The sequence below is a fragment of the Pristis pectinata genome, chromosome 35, assembly GCF_009764475.1.
Source record: "Pristis pectinata isolate sPriPec2 chromosome 35, sPriPec2.1.pri, whole genome shotgun sequence".
NCBI lineage: Eukaryota > Metazoa > Chordata > Chondrichthyes > Rhinopristiformes > Pristidae > Pristis > Pristis pectinata.
This window is the reverse complement of record NC_067439.1, coordinates 2,385,474-2,403,267: the sequence shown is the minus strand read 5'-3', so window position 1 is coordinate 2,403,267 and position 17,794 is coordinate 2,385,474. Positions and strand designations below refer to the sequence as shown.

At 45.0% G+C, this 17,794-nt stretch overlaps 1 protein-coding gene across 1 annotated transcript in view; it reads right to left on the bottom strand.

Annotated features, from left to right (window-relative positions):
* Positions 1 to 295, bottom strand: part of sae1 (SUMO1 activating enzyme subunit 1) — a 122,202-nt gene extending 121,907 nt beyond the window's left edge. Inside the window, exon 1 of the mRNA XM_052044382.1 lies at positions 126 to 295. Coding sequence (XP_051900342.1) covers positions 126 to 217 — 92 coding nt within the window. The 5' untranslated portion in view covers positions 218 to 295. The remainder of the gene's footprint in view (positions 1 to 125) is intronic.
* Between the last annotated feature and the right edge of the window lie 17,499 nt (positions 296 to 17,794).

Here is a 17,794-nt window from a genome sequence, read left to right as displayed (position 1 = left end):
CACGTCGGCAAACTAATAAATGGTGCCAGCCACTTTAATAAGACTGCCCTGCCCCTTTAAGGGGATCACTGATGCTGCTCGCCACCAAAACCCCCAGCGCCTTCCCGCGCCGCCGCTGTATTCACCGTTTCTGGGCCTCCAGCCCCCACAGGCGGATCTGCCGGTCGTACTGAGCCGCCTCCTCCTCACTGATCACCGCTTCTTCCTTCTCCACCATGGCGCCGCCGCTCGCCGTCCGTCCGTCCGTCTGCCTGCCCGCCCGCCCTTTTCCAATCCACGCACCGGCTCCGTGACGTCAGCAGTCCGCCAGCTCCCAACGTCATCGCGTCAGACGTCCCCGCCCCGCCCCAGGTTACGTCATGCCAAGCCACGCCGGTTGACACCTCTGGAGCCTGCAAACTCTAGTCGCTGCTGGACAAGGCAAAGAGGGGCAGATCCCCTAAACCAGCGTAGAAACCTAGTAAAACAAGCAGGAGTAGGTGCCTGCTCTGCTATTCACTGCTGACTCTCCATCCCCTGCTCCCTTTTCTGTTTGGAAATCTATCTTCTACTCAAATATATTCAGAAACTTATCCTCCACAGTGTTGTGTAATAAAAAGTTTCACAGGTTCACCAATCTTTGAGTGAAAGCATTTTTTCTTCATCTAAACATAATCAACATCTTACTTCATATCCTGAGACCATGACTCTAGATCCCATCAGGGGAAACATCCTCCTGCATGCAGCCTGTTGAGACTTTTCAGAATTGTTTATGCTTCAAGGATATCTCCTCTCATTCTACTACAGTAGTGAATACAACACTAGACAACCCAATCTGTCTTTATATAATTGTACCATTCCCAAAATCAACCTGGTGAACCTTCGCTGCATTTTCTCTCTGTCCCACCAAGACCCTGTACAATTGTAGTGAGATGTCCCTGGTCCTGTACTCAAGTCGTCTTGCAATGAGACAAATGTACCATTTGCCTTCTTAACTGCCTGCATGTCTCCTCCTAGTGACAATAACACCCAGATCCCTTTGTACATCAACATTTCCTGATCTATCATCATTTAAAGAGCATCCTGCCTTTCTGTTTTCCTACCACAGTTGATGAGTTCACATTTATTTACATTATATTCATCTGCCATGTATTTATCCACTGCCTCAACTTGTCGAACTTGCTTTGAAGCTCCTTCACATTCTCCTTATTATTCACATTGCCACCAAATTTTGTATTGTCAGCAAATTAGGAAATATTACATAGAAACATAGAAAACCTACAGCACATACAGGCCTTCGGCCCACAAAGTTGTGCCAAACATGTCCCTACCTTAGAAATTACTAGGCTTACCCATGGCCCTCTGTTTTTATAAGCTCCATGTACCTATCCAAAAGTCTCTTAAAAGTCCCTATCGTATCCGCGTCCACCACCATTGCCAGCAGCCCGTTCCACACACTCACCACTCTCTGAGTAAAAAACTTACCCCTGACATCTCCTCTGTACCTACTCCCCAGCACCTTAAACCTGGGTCCTCTTGTGGCATTCAATGTCCTCCTCCAAATCATTGATCAATGGGAATCACTGAGGCCCAAGCACTGAAACTTGTTTTCTTTCTCCCTCCTATTTTAAAAAGTGCAGTTACATATGCCACCCTCCCTCTAGCAGGGTCGATAATATTTTGAAGATGATAACCAATACATTCACTGTTTCCACGAGTACCCTGTTTTTCTAGTACTCTGGGATGCAGATTATCAGGCCCTGGGAATTTATCTGCTTCCATTCTGATTATTTTGTTTATTTATTTCCTTTATTTCCTCCTTTTCATTAGATTCTTTGTTCCTCAGCATTTCCGGGAAGTTAGTTGGGTCCCTTCTCTGAAGACAGAACCAAAGTATTTGTTTAATCGCTCTGCCAGTTCTTTGTTCTTCCTGTTTCTAACCTACGTTTGTCTTCACTGATCTCCTTAGAATCAGGATCCCCTCCACATTACACACCTTCCTGGCTTGGAGATATTACTGGAGAAATCCTGGAAATCCGTCCCTGGGAACACCTTCAGCCAACAGACTGCAGCAGTTTAAGATGGCAGTTCACCACACCCTTCATAAGGACAAATAAGGTTGGGCAGTAAATGCTGATTCTGCCAGCAATGTCTGTGATCTATGTCAGTGGTTTTCAACCTTTTTCATGCTGCGGCCCCCCAGAACATGTCCTTGTTAGATGGCGGACCCCCAAAGCCCACAAAATCAAACAATCAATAATTCATGCATACAACACTTAAATTACTGTACATAGGCCCTATTGAAATAGTGACTATTTCAATCACCGATAATTACCAGCAGTGCCTTTCAGTGTTCAGTTCAATGTGAAGGTTGTGCCTGTTTTGCACTGCAGAGTTTGTCCAAACGTGGTGGTATGTGCGGCAAACATACGCGTATGTCATCCTCAATATTCAGTCTTGATCTGTATTTGGTTTTCATGGTAGTGACTGCAGAAAATGCTATTTCACACAAGTAAGTGGTTGCAAACGGTAACAGAACATTGATGGCTTAGCCAGACAGCAGTGGATACTCCTGGGAACATTCTATCCAGAACGACAACAGTGACACTCAGTTGAACTGCAAGCGCAAAGTCCTGTCAGATGACAGTTCAGCCAATTCTTCTTGTTCATGTCCAGTTAAATCAGTAAGCATGCATTCAAACGGATTTCGAATCCAATCAAACATGCTCGTGTCATCGTCGCCGAAATACTCATGGAAGTAATGTGACAGCTGTTGAATATGGTTCAAAACGGTGCTCGCAATGGCCTCTGTCTTAGTCTCGTTCACTATCAGAAAGTCAGCCAGCAACGGAAACATATCATAGACGCCTTGCTCGCATCCTCCCTTCCAGGTACGGAGTTTTTTCTAGAAGGCATTGATTTTATCATGCGTTTTCAGAACATTTGAGCCAGGTCCTTGCAATGATAGATTTAAGCTGTTCAAAATGTTGAAAATATCTGCAAGATAAGCTAATCTGGCAACCCATGTCTCATCTGTCAAGAACTGTGCCAATGATCCGTTATGCTCATTTAGAAAAATGAGCAGTTCATCTCGCAATTCATATACACGCTGCACAACGCAGCCTCGTGACAGCCATCTGAGCTCTGTATGTAGCAACAAATGCTTATGCTCGGCTTCCATTTCACGGCATATGTTTTCAAACAAACGATGATTTAGCGGCCTGGCTTTGATAAAGTTAACAATTTTAATGCACGTGGAAAACACATCCGCAAGATTTTCACCCATATCCTTTGCAGCCAAAGCCTCACGGTGAATCATGCAGTGGGTTGCTGCTACATGTGGAGCTACTTCTTTCACTCATGCGACTAGACCCGACTTCCATCCCGTCATTGCGGCAGCACCAAGCGTGCATACTCCAATACACTGTGTCCACGCCAATGTCAACTGTACAAAAAAAGTGTCAAGCACATGGAAAAGTTCTTCACTGGTTGTATGTCCTGGGAGCACCTTGCAAAACAAAAAGTCTTCCAAAGCCTCTCCTTCCCAGCAATATCGAACATAAACCAACAACTGCGCAGCACTGGCAACATCAGTACTTTCATTGAGCTGAATCGCAAATCTGACTTGCTGAAGACGTGCTATCAGCTGGCTCTGTATACCTTCCACCATATCGCCAATTCTTCTGCTTACTGTGTTATCAGACAGTGGAATGGCTTTCAGTTTTTGACTGGATTCTTTTCCCAGTACAACTTCGCACATATCTACTGCTGCAGGCAGTATAAGCTCTTCTCCAATTGTGTGAGGCTTTCTGGAACGTGCTATTCGTAATGCTACCAAATATGATGTGCAAAGAGCCTTCTCATTTACAGTGGCGCAGGCTGTCATTTTGCCTTTTGCCGCTCAAAATATTCCTTCGGCTTACTGGCAATATCTGGATGCACTGTTGTTAAATGGCTCTGGTTTCATTGCATCGTTGGACAGTGTTTGCAAACACACAACACAGAGAGGTTGGTCCACATTGGTCCCCACTGCGATGAAGCCATATGAAATGTATTCTGGATCGTACTTGCGTTGTTTTCTCTTTCAGTCACCCTTATCCCCTTCGTCATCAGAATATTCCGGTTTCTGGTCAGCTTTTCTCTTCAGAAATTTCTCCATACTCAGCAATACACACCGGACAGTTTAATTACTATAACTGATAAACAAAATTATCAAAACTAATCTAAAATTTACACGCTTGCACACTTTTCGTTTAACAGTGATGTCACTGTGGCGTAAATGCACGGTAAGTAAGCAATATTACTAAGGCACACCAACAACGTCACTCAGTCTCGTTAACACTACAGTGCACAATAGTAGTGAGTAGTGAACACTACTGACTACTCTGACTACACAAATCGAATATTAAGCGGCAGCTTACCAGAAGGGAACACCGTCTCTAAGATTGTGCCTATAACAGATAGAATAGATATGGCCGATTTTCTGAATAGTGGAAAACTGGAGCAAGCAAGTAAGCTATGTCTTTGTAATAGGTCACTTTTCCATTTTTTTCTTGGCTTGCTCGAGGACCCCCTGGCAACCCACCATGGACCCCTAGGGGTCCGCAGACCACAGGTTGAAAGCCTCTGATCTATGTCACAGAGAGGCTGTGCAGTCCATCATGTCCATGCCAACCATCAAATAGCCATCAATATTAATCCCTTTACCAGAGCTTGGTCTGTAGTCCTCTATACATTGGCAATTTTAAGTGCTCAATCAGATGTTTAAATGTTGTGAGAGACTCTGGATCCACCACACCCTCAGGCAGTATATTCCTGGTTCCAACTACCCTCTGTGGGTGAAAAAATTATTCCCCAGATCCCCTCTAAAGCTCTTCCCCCTTTGTAATACCTCAACCAGGGCTAGGAAGGTCATGGAAGCCGGGATCTGGAGGTCAGTCCATTGCTGAACACAGAAATAAACTTTCCATGCTCCCAACAGGCAATCACAGAAAACCGCTGGGGGAATCCTTCCTGGTGAGGAAGATCAAGCCCCACCCATGAGAGGCATAAGGGAGGGAGGGAATGAAGAGGGAGAGGGAGGAAGAAGGGGGCAGCGAGGAGATAAAGGGGATGGATTAGAGGGAAGGTTGGAAGCAAGCCCTCCTTGCATCTGCGTGTGGGTGATGTTTGCTATGTTTCTCTACTTGTCCATCAGAGCAGTTGGTGGGCGATGACATCTATTGTGCAAGCTCCCAGATTTGGTTCTCAAGCTTGTTAATTGAACTCTTGGACAAACATCTAACATCATCGCTCTTGGATTTCCCCAATAAAAGCAGGAGGCCAAAAAATCAAACCGCATTTCGCCTGGCCCAAGGCCAACACCGCGAGGAGTCCTCAAAGCTCTCAAACATCACCTTCATTCTTCTGCTGCGTGGAGTGGATCATTTTACCTGAAGAAGTCTCTTCCACAGCCACTTAAAGATCTGTTTACTTTCCTTCTGACCTACTTCTTCAAGCAAATGTGTAAGTGTAACAAGCAGTTAAGGAGATGAATTATTGGCCTTCATTGCAAGAAAGTTTGTATACAGGGGCAAAGATGTCCTACCACAATAGTATAGGGCCTCAGTGAGACCACACCAGCAGTTTTGGTCTCCTTACCCAAGAATGGATATATTTGCCTCAGAGAGATTACAGCAATGATTCACCACACTGGTTCCCAGGATGGCAGGCTTTGGCAAATGGTTTATTGTTGTCACATATACCAAGATACAGTGAAACATTTTGTTTTGCATGCCATCCATATAGATCATTCTAAAATATAAAAGTACATCGAGGTAGTACAAAGGGAAAAAATAACAGAATGTAGAATATAGTGTTACAGTTACAGAGAAAGTGCAGAGTAGGTAGACAATAAGGTGCAAGGCCATAACAAGGTAGACTGAGAGATCAAGAGTTCATCTTTATCGTACAAGAGGTCCGTTCAAGAGTGTTATAACAGCAGGATAGAAGCTGTCCTTCAGCCTGGTGGTGCATGTTTTCAAGCTTTTATATCTTCTGCCTGATGGAAGGGGGGAGAAGAGGGAATGACCGGGGTGGGAGGGGTCTTTCATTACGTTGGCTGCTTTCCCAAGGCAACAGAAAGTGCAGACAGAGTCAATAGAGGGGAGACTGGTTTTCATGATAGACCAAGCTGTGCCCACAACCCTCCAGAACAGATGCTTTCTATGGTGCATCTATAAAAAATTGGTGAGAGTCAACCAGGACATTCTGAATTTCCTCAACCTTCTGAGGAATTGGAGGTGCTGGCATGCTTTATTGGCCATAGCGTCAACGTGGCTGGACCAGGACAAGCGATTGTTGATGTTTACACCTAGGAACATGAATCTCTCAACCATCTCCACCTTGGCACATTGATACATATAGGGGCGTGTACTCTGCCCTGCTTCCTGAAAGTCAAATGTCCAGCTCTTTTGTTTTGCTGATACCGAGGGAAAGATTGTTATCTCGACACCGTTCCACTAGGCTCTCTATCTCCTTCCTGAACTCCATCTCGTCATTGTTTGAGATCCAGTCCACTACTGTGGTGTCATTTGCGAACTTCTAGGTGAAGTTAGAGCAGAATCTGGCCACACGTCATTAGCATTTAGGGAGTATAAGGCGCTGAGGTCACAGTCCTGTGGGGCATCAGGCTTGAAGCATGAGGAGAGATTGAGTCAACTAGGCTTGTATTCTTTTACAGATTAGGCCAATAGAGGAATATCGGAGTGAAATGTACTAAACCAGGCTGAATTCCAAGAGGACATTTCAGCTGGCTGTGAGCCTGGAACAGATCACAGATATAAGGCAAAACTTTCAGGATTGAAATGATGCAAGATTTCTTCATGCAGAGGGTGGTGACCCTGTGGAATTCTCTACCATATAAGGCTGTGGAGGCCGTCACTGAATATATTTAAATGTCTACATTTTACATTTTATGTCTAATACCAGAGGATATGCACTTAGGGTGAGTGAGGGTAAGTTCAGAGGAGATGTGCAAGGCAAGTTTTTTCACACTGAGAGTGGTGGCTGCCTGGAGTGTGCTGCCAGGGGTGGTGGTGGAGGCAGATACAATAGAGGTATTCAAGAGGCTCTTAGATAGGCACGTGAATGTGCGGGAAATGGAGGGATATGGATATTGTGCAGGCAGAAGGGATTAGTTTAATTGGGCATTTGATTTAGTTTGGCACAACATCATGGGCTGAAGGGCCTGTTCCTGTGCTGTACTGTTCCATGTTCTACATTTAAGTAGTGGATTTCTAGGCACGAAAGCTGTCGAAAATTATGGGGAGTGAGCAAGACTGTGGTAATGAGGTAAGAGGATGAGCCATGATTGTACTGAATGGTGGAGCAGGCTGAAAGGCTGCAGAGCTCACTCCTGCTTCAGTTTTTCTACGTTTCACAATATTCATGTGTAACCACAAACAGGATGTTTCAGAGGCAAAGTCATACAGCATGGAGACAGGCCCTTCGTCCATTGATTCTCGTGTCTACCGTCAACACCCATTTCCACTTATCCTGCATTAATCCCATCTTTATTCTCCGCACATTCTCTTTGACCCCACCCCCAGATTCCACCACTCACTCACACACTGGGGGCAATTTACTGTGGGAAATTAACCTACCGACCCACACGTCTTTGGGATGTGGGAGGCCAATGTGCCAAAAGCTCTCTTTACAACCCTATCTACCTGTGATGCCACTTTCAAGGAATTATGGATCTGTATTCCCAGGTCTATTTGTTCTACCGCACACCTCAGGGCCCTACTGTGTAAGTCTTACTGTGGTTTGAACTCCCAAAGTGCAGCACCTCACACTTGTCTGCATTAAATTCCATTTGCCATTATTCAGCCCATTTTCCTAATGGACCAGTGGAACAGTTTCTGTCTACTCTGTCTATCCTCTTCATGATCTTCAAAACCCTGAGCCAGCTTGGGTAGAATCAGCCCATTCTCTCTATGGCTAACTCAATATTCTTCTCTCCCAAGAGCTCCATCTGGCAATTACAGTTCCCTGCTGTTGAGGATTTATTTGCTGAGCTGGAGTTCACAATTGTTATTATCTACTGTATTATTCTTGGCTTGGGAATAATGGAAATGTTCCCCTCCAGTAAAAACACATCACAAATAATGCCTTTCAATGTAACAACAGTTTTTTTTTTAAATAGAGGGCTCTACATTTGGCAGCCAAATGTGAAAACAACCTTTTAATTTAACGTCTTCATTTGGAACACATCTTTAAAATTTAAAAATGATGCTACAATTAGACAGAAATCAGATACAAACACATTGTTGACATCATTGGACCTCACTGTCTCTGGATAAGGGGTTGGTCTTTCAACCAAAATGACAGATTCCATCACCTGGAGGCTTGTGAATCCTTGGGTTTCTCTCCCCAGAAGCTATTTGCTTGGTCACTGAGTGTACCCAAGGCTGAGGTCGAGAAAGGAACTCAGAAGATGTATGGATGCAGGAAACTGATCCCAAAGTTCATGGTTAGCCATAATCTCACTGAATGGCAGAGGAGGTTCAAGCAGTTCAAAGAGCTGGGCTTCCTGTTCCTATTTCATCCAGTCCTCATTAATTGCAAGTACTGTCAGTATTGCAGTGGGATTTTTTGCACAAACATTTATCTGTTTTAGACAATCCCATTCTGTAACAGAGGATTTCCCCTTGGTGTCACTGCTCAGGAGAGCAGTGTGTTGGAACAAAATTGGTGCAGCCAACAAGGCTTGGCCCGGAGCTCACATTACCTTGCTGCATTAAGCCATATCTCCTCTTTACCTTTGCAGATTCCTTTGCCTAATACCTGTGGTCAGGTGTAGGACTTTAAACCTGCCAGCTTTTGACCAGGTGTGCACACACCTTTTCTTTTAAGGTTACCACAGGGGAGGTCTCCACCTTGAGCACACCCTGTGCGTCCCCAGTTACTGCCCCTCCTGCCTCTGGAAAGAGCTTTCCCATTTTAACTCTATCAAAATCCCTCCTGGATTTTAAACATTATCAGGATTTCGCTCATACAGCTCTTTTATTGGGTGTATCATTTGTTCTTTAAACCCAAAAGGACAACTTTGAAATAACTCAACCAGAATTCTCCAGAACTAGTGTGGCAATGAATGAACTCGTTCTTGCCCTGGGGTCAGTTCTGAGGTGACCCCTGTCAGATGAGACCTTCACTGACCCAGCGGATGGAGAGTGGTAAAGGATTCTGTCTGGTTCAACTTTGAATCAATCCCAGTATAACAGGTACTGCATCAAAAACTCAGGAACTCTGCTGCCTCTCCCTCCAAAACAACAATGGGAGCAAATTAAGTTAAAGCTGGCCTCCGACGCAAGATATCCTGGTGAGGTCGGGGAGCCCAACACCGTTCGTCAAATCAGGATTCACTGGACCAATCATTTGCCATCTCTGCACGAGGAATGACTGATCTGAATCACAAGCTGTGGACGTAACCAACAAGAAGGCAGTTTTAGTTGATTGTAAGCATTTTCCATTTCTGGGGAGCTTGGGCCAATTTTAGACTGCCCTGATGTCCCTGATCCAGTTTTTAAATGCTGTGAGAACACCTCCCTTCAGCGCCTCCTCAGGCTGCAGGGTCCAGACTGAACCACCCGCTGTGCAGAGCTTTGGAAGTGGGCTGGGTGTTCCATCATTAGGAGCGGGCTGGGGAAATGGGTGGAGGTGGGGAGTAAAGATCAAGAATTAACATCCCGCCAACATCCACTGCCCCATCCTCTCCTAAAGGAGCTGAGGCAGGTGAGCTGGTATCCCAACCCTCTTGAACCTTGTCCAAGTGGTAACTCTTCCCACCAGAGTCTAGACCTCGGGAGCAAGTTCAGAATCTACAGAGCTAGACCACACGTCTACTGCCCTTGCCCTTTCAAGAGGCAAAGATTGCAGATGTAGAGGTGTTGTTGGGGAGTGAGTACTAACTGCAGTGCATGTTGTAGATGGTGTATACTGCAGCCATAGTGAGCGAACGACAGGGAGAGTGAACGTCGAAGTGCTGAATGAGCGGCCGCTTTAACCTGGATGGTCACAGGGTCATACAGCACTGAAACAGGCTCTTCAGCCCACTGCCCATGCCAACCACCAACTACCTATCTAAACTATTCCCATTTACCAGCACTTGGTCTGAAGCCTCTATGCCTTGGAAATTGAAGTACTCATCCAGATACTTTTTAAATACTGCCTCCAGCACCCTCTGGCAGCGCATTCCAGACTGAACTAACCTCTGGGTTGAGCTCTGTATGGGCTGGATGCTCCATCACTTGGAGCTACAGAGGGCAGACTGGGGAAGCAGTTGGAAGTGGGGAGGTGGGGAGCTGGGCATAAATACAGTATTGCTTTAGAGAGCTGGTCACTCACCTTGCTCCACTGCACGCACACAGCAAATGCCCATTCTAAGTCCGTATTGATGTTGCCTCCTGCTCGGTCCAAATGACGCGGCTGCAAAAGGAGAAGGAAAAATCCAGCTCAGATAAAATGGATCCTATTGAACATGGCAACGGTGCTCAGGGTGTACAGACAGGTGGGTGTGGCACAGACTCAGCTCATTGATCTGCTTCCCCCCCACCTGCCCCCTCCCCCTGTCATTTCAAAGAACTCCTTCTTTCCCTCCTCTCTCTCCTTCCAAGGATTAATCCAATTCCCCTGTAAAACTCACTGCTGACTCTGAACTCACCTCCCTATGTGGAGACTGGCACAGCCAAATTCCTTAAATCTGTGCCTTACTCCCAACCACCAGATGCAGTTGACATACCCTATCCAAACCCTGCCTGACTTCAAGCACATTACTCTCCCTTCTACCATGTTGAGATGATCCCTGACCTGCTGACAGTTTTGATTTTATTTTTGCAATCTCTTTTACATTCCTTTCATCTTATTGGAGAGGAGCCTACTAATCTGCTCCAAGTTCCACTCCAGAAACAATCACCATCTGATTACTCTCCAATCATAGCCAGTAAAACTCCATCCTTTCCTGTGGTGGTTCTGTGACTTCAAGTTTTAATGGCTTCATGCCACACTGTGTGGGGTGCAGGATAAACTTAAGAACTTTCAGATTTATTGCAACGTGCTTTAGCCACATTTTGTTTCTTTTGGCCAAATCTCAAACTATTATCCTATTTACATCGATTATGCAGCTGAGAGATGCAACAAAGGAGGCAGTCATTTCAGCTGATGTCAACTCTTTGAAAGAGATTTGTCCCACTCCCCTGTGCTTACCTGGGTATTGAGCAAGTCAAGCAGCATCTGAGAGGAATTAACTTTCAGATGAATGAAAGATGCACAGATGTTGCCTGGCCTGTCAAGTACTTCCAGCATTTTCTGCTTTTATTTCATTATTGTTGAACGCAGTGTTTAGTCTAGGCATTGTAATCCCCCCCAGCCTTCTTGAACAGCAAGCAAACCAGTCCTCGTTCACCACGTCTCCTCCATCTGGTTGAAGAGGTTCTCACACTGAACAACCTCTCCCTTATCTCCTCTCACTTCCTACAAAACAAACCCATGTAGGCCCCGAGCTACATCTGTCTTTGTGGAACCCTCCCTGCTCAAGACCCCTCACTAATCTCTTTTTCCCCAGAACATTTCTGACAATATCAGCATTGCTCCCTGCTCTCGTACGGTACAGATCGGGAACCACATCTCCTCCTCAATGACCATCGACACAGGCACAGCTCAGGGCTGCGTGCTTAGCCCCCTGCTCTACTCTCTCTATACTTACGACTGTGTGGCTGAGCATAGCTCTGAAGCCATTTACAAATTCACCGCTGCCACCACTGTTGTTGGCAGAACCATGAATGATGATGGGGAGGTGAACAGGAGTCGGACAGGTCAGCTGGTTGACTGGTGTCATAACAACAACCCTGCACTCAAAGTCAGCAAAACTAAGGAACTGAGTGTGGACTTTAGGAAGGGGAAGTCAGGCGAACACACACCGGTCCTCATTGAAGGGTCAGCTGTGGAAAGGGTGAGCAGCTGCAAGTTCCTGGGTGTCAACATCTCGGAGGATCTATCCTGAGCTCAGCACATAGATTCAACAATGAAAAAAGTGTGCCAGAGTCTCTACTTTCTTAGGAGGTTTGGCATCAAAGACTCTGAAAAATGTCACCAGATGTACAGTGGGAAGCATTCTGACTGGTTGCATCACAGCCTGTTATGGGAGCTCCAATACACAGGAACACAAGAGGCTACAGAGAGTGGTGGACTCTGTCAGTTCCATCATGGGGAGAGCTCTCCCCACCATTGAGGACATCTACAAGAGGCGATGTCTCAGGAAGGCAACGTCCATCATTAAGGACCCCCACCACCTGGGCCGTGCCCTCTTCTCGATGCTGCCATCAGGCAGAAGGTACAGGAGCCTGAAGACCCACACCTCAAGGTTCAACACAGCTTCTTCCCCACTGCCGTCAGGTTCTTGAACCCACTTGGAAAACCCAAATGCTATATTTGGACTATATTTGTTTTTCCTCTCCCTCAATTTGAACTAATGTTATATTACTTTTATTTTGATGGTTATGTATAATTTATTTTAGGTTTGTATTGATGTTCATGTTATTCATAATGAACTCTGCTGCTGCTGCAGAAAGCGGATTTTCATGGCATTTATGCCCATGACAATAAACTTGAACTCAAAAGTTTCATCCTGCCCACTTGCCAATTTCCACCCTGCTTAAACTTGCATCTAGTCCCCATCAGTCTCTCCTCTTCTCCCACTTCCCTCTAACCTTTCCTCTGAAATTAGACCAGTATCCAGAACAAGCCCACAGACTCCCTCAGCTATTTTAATTACACTTCCTCCCACCCTGTTTATTGTCAGCTGTCCACTCCATTCTCCCAGTTTCTCTGCCTCTGTTGAATCTGTTCTGATGATGCATCCACTTACCGTCCTTCTTATCCTCCAGGGATCCAAACATGCCTTCTAATGAACATAGAATATAGCACAATACAGTACAGTACAGGCCCTTCAGCCCACAATGTTGTGCCGACATTTTATCCTGCTCTAAGATTTATCTAACCCTTCCCTCCCATGTAGCTCCCCATTTCTCTATCATTCATGTGTCTATCTAAGATTCCCTTAAATGTTCCTAATATATCTGCCCCCATGACCTCTGCCAGCAGTGCGTTCCACCTTAAGATTATGTCCCCTCGCCTTAGCCATTGTCACCCTGGGAAAAAGTCTCTGGCTGTCCACTCGATCTATGCCTCTTATCATCTTGTACACCTCTATCAGGTCACCTGTCATCCTCCTCCTCTCCAAAGAGAAAAGCCCTAGCTCACTCAACCTATCCTCATAAGACATGCTCTCCAATCCAGGCAGCATCCTGGTAAATCTCCTCTGCACCCTCTCTAAAGCTTCCAATCCTTCCTATAATGAGGTGGCCAGACCAGAAGTAACAATTTACTTTCACTTCTTCCAATTAAACAAACTACATCTAGTGCTTGAGTACATCTTATCCTGATAGAAGTTTACAAGATTATGAGAGGCATAGAAGGGGGTAGACAGAATCCTTTTCCCAGGGTATTGGTATTGGTTTATTATTGTCACTTGTACTGAGGTACAGTGAAAAGCTTGTCTTACAAACCGATCGTACAGGTCAATTCATTACACAGTGCAGTTACATAGAGTTAGTACAGAGTGCATTGATATAGTACAGGTAAAAACAATAACAGTACAGAGTAAAGTGTGACAGCTACAGAGAAAGTGCAGTGCAATAAGGTGCAAGGTCACAACAAGATAGATCGTGAGGTCATGGTCCATCTCATTGTATAAGGGAACCGTTCAATAGTTTTATCACTGTGGGGTAGAAGCTGTCCTTATATCTGGTGGTATGTGCCTTCAGGCTCCTGTATCTTCTACCTGATGGAAGAGGAGAGAAGAGAGAATGTCCCGGGTGGGTGGGGTCTTTGATTATGCTGGCTGCTTCGCCAAGACAGCGAGAGGTAAAGACAGAGTCCAAGGAGGGGAGGCTGGTGTCCGTGATGCGCTGGACTGTGTCCACAACTCTCTGAAGTTTCTTGCGGTCCTGGGCAGAGCAGTTGCCTTACCAAGCCATGATACATCCAGATAGGATGCTTTCTATGGTGCATCGATGAGAGTTGGTGAGAGTCAAAGGGGACTTGCCAAATTTTTTTAGCCACCTGAGGAAGTAGAGGTGCTGGTGAAATGTCAAACACTGGAGGACTTAGATAGGATTAGATAAGGTTTCTTTATTAGTCACATGTATATCAAAACACACAGTGAAATGCATCTTTTTGCATAGAACGTTCAGGGGGCAGCCCACAAGTGTCGCCACACTTCTGGTGCCAACATAGCATGCCCACAACTTCCTAACCTGTACGTCTTTGGAATGTGGGAGGCAACCAGAGCACCCGGAGGAAACCCACGCAGACACATGGGGAGAACGTACAAACTCCTTACAGACAGCGGCGGGAATTGAACCCGGGTTGCTGGTGCTGTAATAATGTCACGCTAAACATTACACTACTGTGCCTGCATTTAAGGTGAGAGGGGGGAAGTTTAAAGGAGATGTGTGGGGCAATTTTTTTTACATGGAGAGTGGTGAGTGTCTGGAATGAGCTGCTGGCTGTGGTGCAAGCAGATACAATAGTGGGAGTTGACAGGCTGTTAGATAGAGACATGAATATGCAGGGAATGGAAGGATATGGATCATGTACAGCCAAAAAAATTAGTTTAATTCAGCATCATGTTTGGCACAGACATTGTGGGCTGAAGGGCCTGTTCCTGTGCTGTACCGTACTATGCTGTGAGAGAGGAAAACTTCCGAGAGAAACAAAGGACTGCAGATGCTGGAATCTAGACGAAAAACACGATGATGCTGGAGGAACTCTTCTGCACTTCGATGTTTCAAGTTCTATGTTCTAGAGCTTGTCATGAAGTTCTCTCTATTCTGGAGACTTCCAACCTATACATATTGGCCTTCATTGCTTTATAGCCAGGAGGGCTGTACTGCTTAAATGGAAGGAAATTATTCCCCCCGCTCATGCTCAATGGTTACGGGATGTTATGTCATATCTAAACTTAGAGAAGATCCGTTGCTCTATTTCTGGATCTATTCTCAACTTTCAAGTATTATGGGGACCACTGATTTGGTGCTTAAAGTACAGATATTGGCCAATACTATTATGTCTTTAGGGTGTTTTTTTATCAAACAGCTTTGGTTTTGGTAGTGGGTTAGATTTTTTTAATAATAAAATTATTCCAATTTATTAATACAAATTAGTTATCATTTTTATTTACTAATATGAAGCATTGTGAGTTCAAGTGTGATTCAATGCAATCTATTTTGTAACATTTTGTGTTTTCCTTTGTTTCATGTACTTTGTATTTTTTATTTGGAATTAATAAAAATATTGAAAAGAAAGAATGAAGTTCCCTCTACACAAGAGAAACCAAATGTAGATTAGGTAACTGCTTTACAAACCACCTTTGTTCAGTCTGCAATCATCATCAAGATTCCAGTCACAGCTCCACCCAAACCCATTCTGGCCTCTTGACACTCTTCCAAGGAACTCAATGTCATTTTGAGGAACAGCATTTCTTCTTCTAATTAGGCACATTGCACGAGGATTCAATATTGAATTCAGCAGTTTCAGAATATTAGCTGAATGAGGGGAGATTTGATACAAAATTATGAGGGGTAGAGACAGAGTTAATGCGATTAGGCTCTTTCCACTTGAATTAGGAGGACGTGGCTTTAGGGTGAAAGGGGAAAGGTTTAGGGGGAACATTAGGGGGAACTTCTTCACTCAGAGAGTAGTGGAAGTGTGCAACGGGCTGCTGTCTGATGTAGTAAATGCGGGCTCAGTCTTAAGCTTTAAGAATAAATTGGATAGATACATGGACGGGAGAGGTCTGAAGGGTTATGGACTGGGTGCAGGTCAATGGGACGAGCGGAATAAAGTTTTGGCACAGACTAGAAGGGCCAAATGGCCTGTGCTGTAGTGTTCTATGGTTCTAACTGTTCCGTCTCATAGAGTGAAACAGCACAGAAACAGGCCCTTCAGCCCAACTCGTCCAAGCCGACAAATGCATTTTCCTGAGATAGTCCTATTTGCTTGCATTTGGCCCATGTCCTGCTCAACCTTTCCTATCCATGAACCTGTCCAAATGTCTTTTAAGCGTTGTAATTGTACCTGCCCCTACCACTTCCTCTGGCAGCTCGTTCCATATTCCTATCTCTTATTTTCAACATTTGGTTTTGTTCTTACTCTGCCTCTGGTAACTGCAGATTTAATTTGCCACCTCCTGTTTGCAGCTCTGCTAAACTCCTTACTCTCCTGCTTTCATTGTGCTCTTTCAATTGGCACCACCTCCCTTTGTATTGCTCTCGCTCCAAAATTCAACCAATCACAGACCTTCCCTCCTGTTCTCTCAACCCACTTCCCAGTCTCCCTCTCTACATATGCTGCCTGACCTGCTGGGTATTGTATTTTTCTTTGCTCCAATAGAAAGAAAGACTCCAGTCCTCATAAAGAGCTGGAGGAACTCAAAGGGTTAGGCAGGATGATTACATTCTCAAGAATGCTTTCTCACTGCCAAGCCATTATTTACTTAGACACATATTTAGCTCATCAACCTCCATGAGCTGTACAATTATCATGTTCCAACTGGACTGAAACACTGTTGAAACAGATAAAACAAATGTTAAGGATGTAATTAGAGAAGATCCCGGTTGTGGGGGTATCTAAGACAAGAGAGCATAGGTTTAAGGTAAGAGGTAAGGGGTTTAATGGTGGGAATCTGGAACGCACTGCCTGAGGGGGTGGTGCAGGCAGAGACTCTCACAACATTTAAGCAACTTGACAAGCACTTGAATTGCCTAGACATCGAAAACTATGGACCTAATGCAGGTAAATGAGATTAGTGTAGACTGATGCAACAGGTAGTGTGGACAGGGTAGGGCAAAGGGCCTTGTTCTGTGGGTACGACTATCATTCTATGACTCAAGTTCACTTTTGGGATCTGGTTATCAGCAGCAAAGCCCATCATCTACTGACCATACCTCCGTACCCTGGAGGCAGTGATGGTGATTCACCTTCTGGTGGGGAAGGTGCTCTAGGATCTAGATCCAGTGACAATGCCTTGTGTCCAAGAAACTGACTATCTAAGGTGGAGCAGGTATAAACATCTGAGCAATGTAATTGAAAAGTTAAGAACAAACCTGCAGATGTTGGGAATAAGACCCCAGAAAATGCAGAAAGCATTCAGCAGGTGGGGAAGCACCCACGGAAAGAGAAAAAGTGCACCTCCTTTTTCACACATGCTACCTGACCAGCTGACTGTTGCTGACATAAACCCAGTCACTGCAGTGACGGCTCTGGAATGGGCAGGTAAGGTCAGAAAGGTTTGTATTTCTACACCGGTCCTTTCAGGATGTTGCAAAGTGCTTTGTAGACAACGAAGGACCTTCGGTCACTGTTGTAACACCCATTTATGCACAGCAAGCTACCATAAACTGTAGTGTGATAAATGGCCAGACAATCTGTTTTACTGATGTTGGTTCAGGGATAAACATTGGCTCGTGACAGGGACAACTTCCTGGCTCTTCGTCAATATACTGGTCATGGAATCTTTTACAATGGCCTCAGAGGTCTGAGGTCAACATCTCACCTTCAAGACAGCTGCTCCAATAGAGCAGCACTCCCCTGGTACCACAGACTAGATTATTGGGGCAACCATTTATGCATAGCAAGCTCCCACAATGGAAACTGTAATTGACATTGAGTTAATCTGTACAGGGAGCTGTGAAGATAAATTGGTTTATTATTGTCA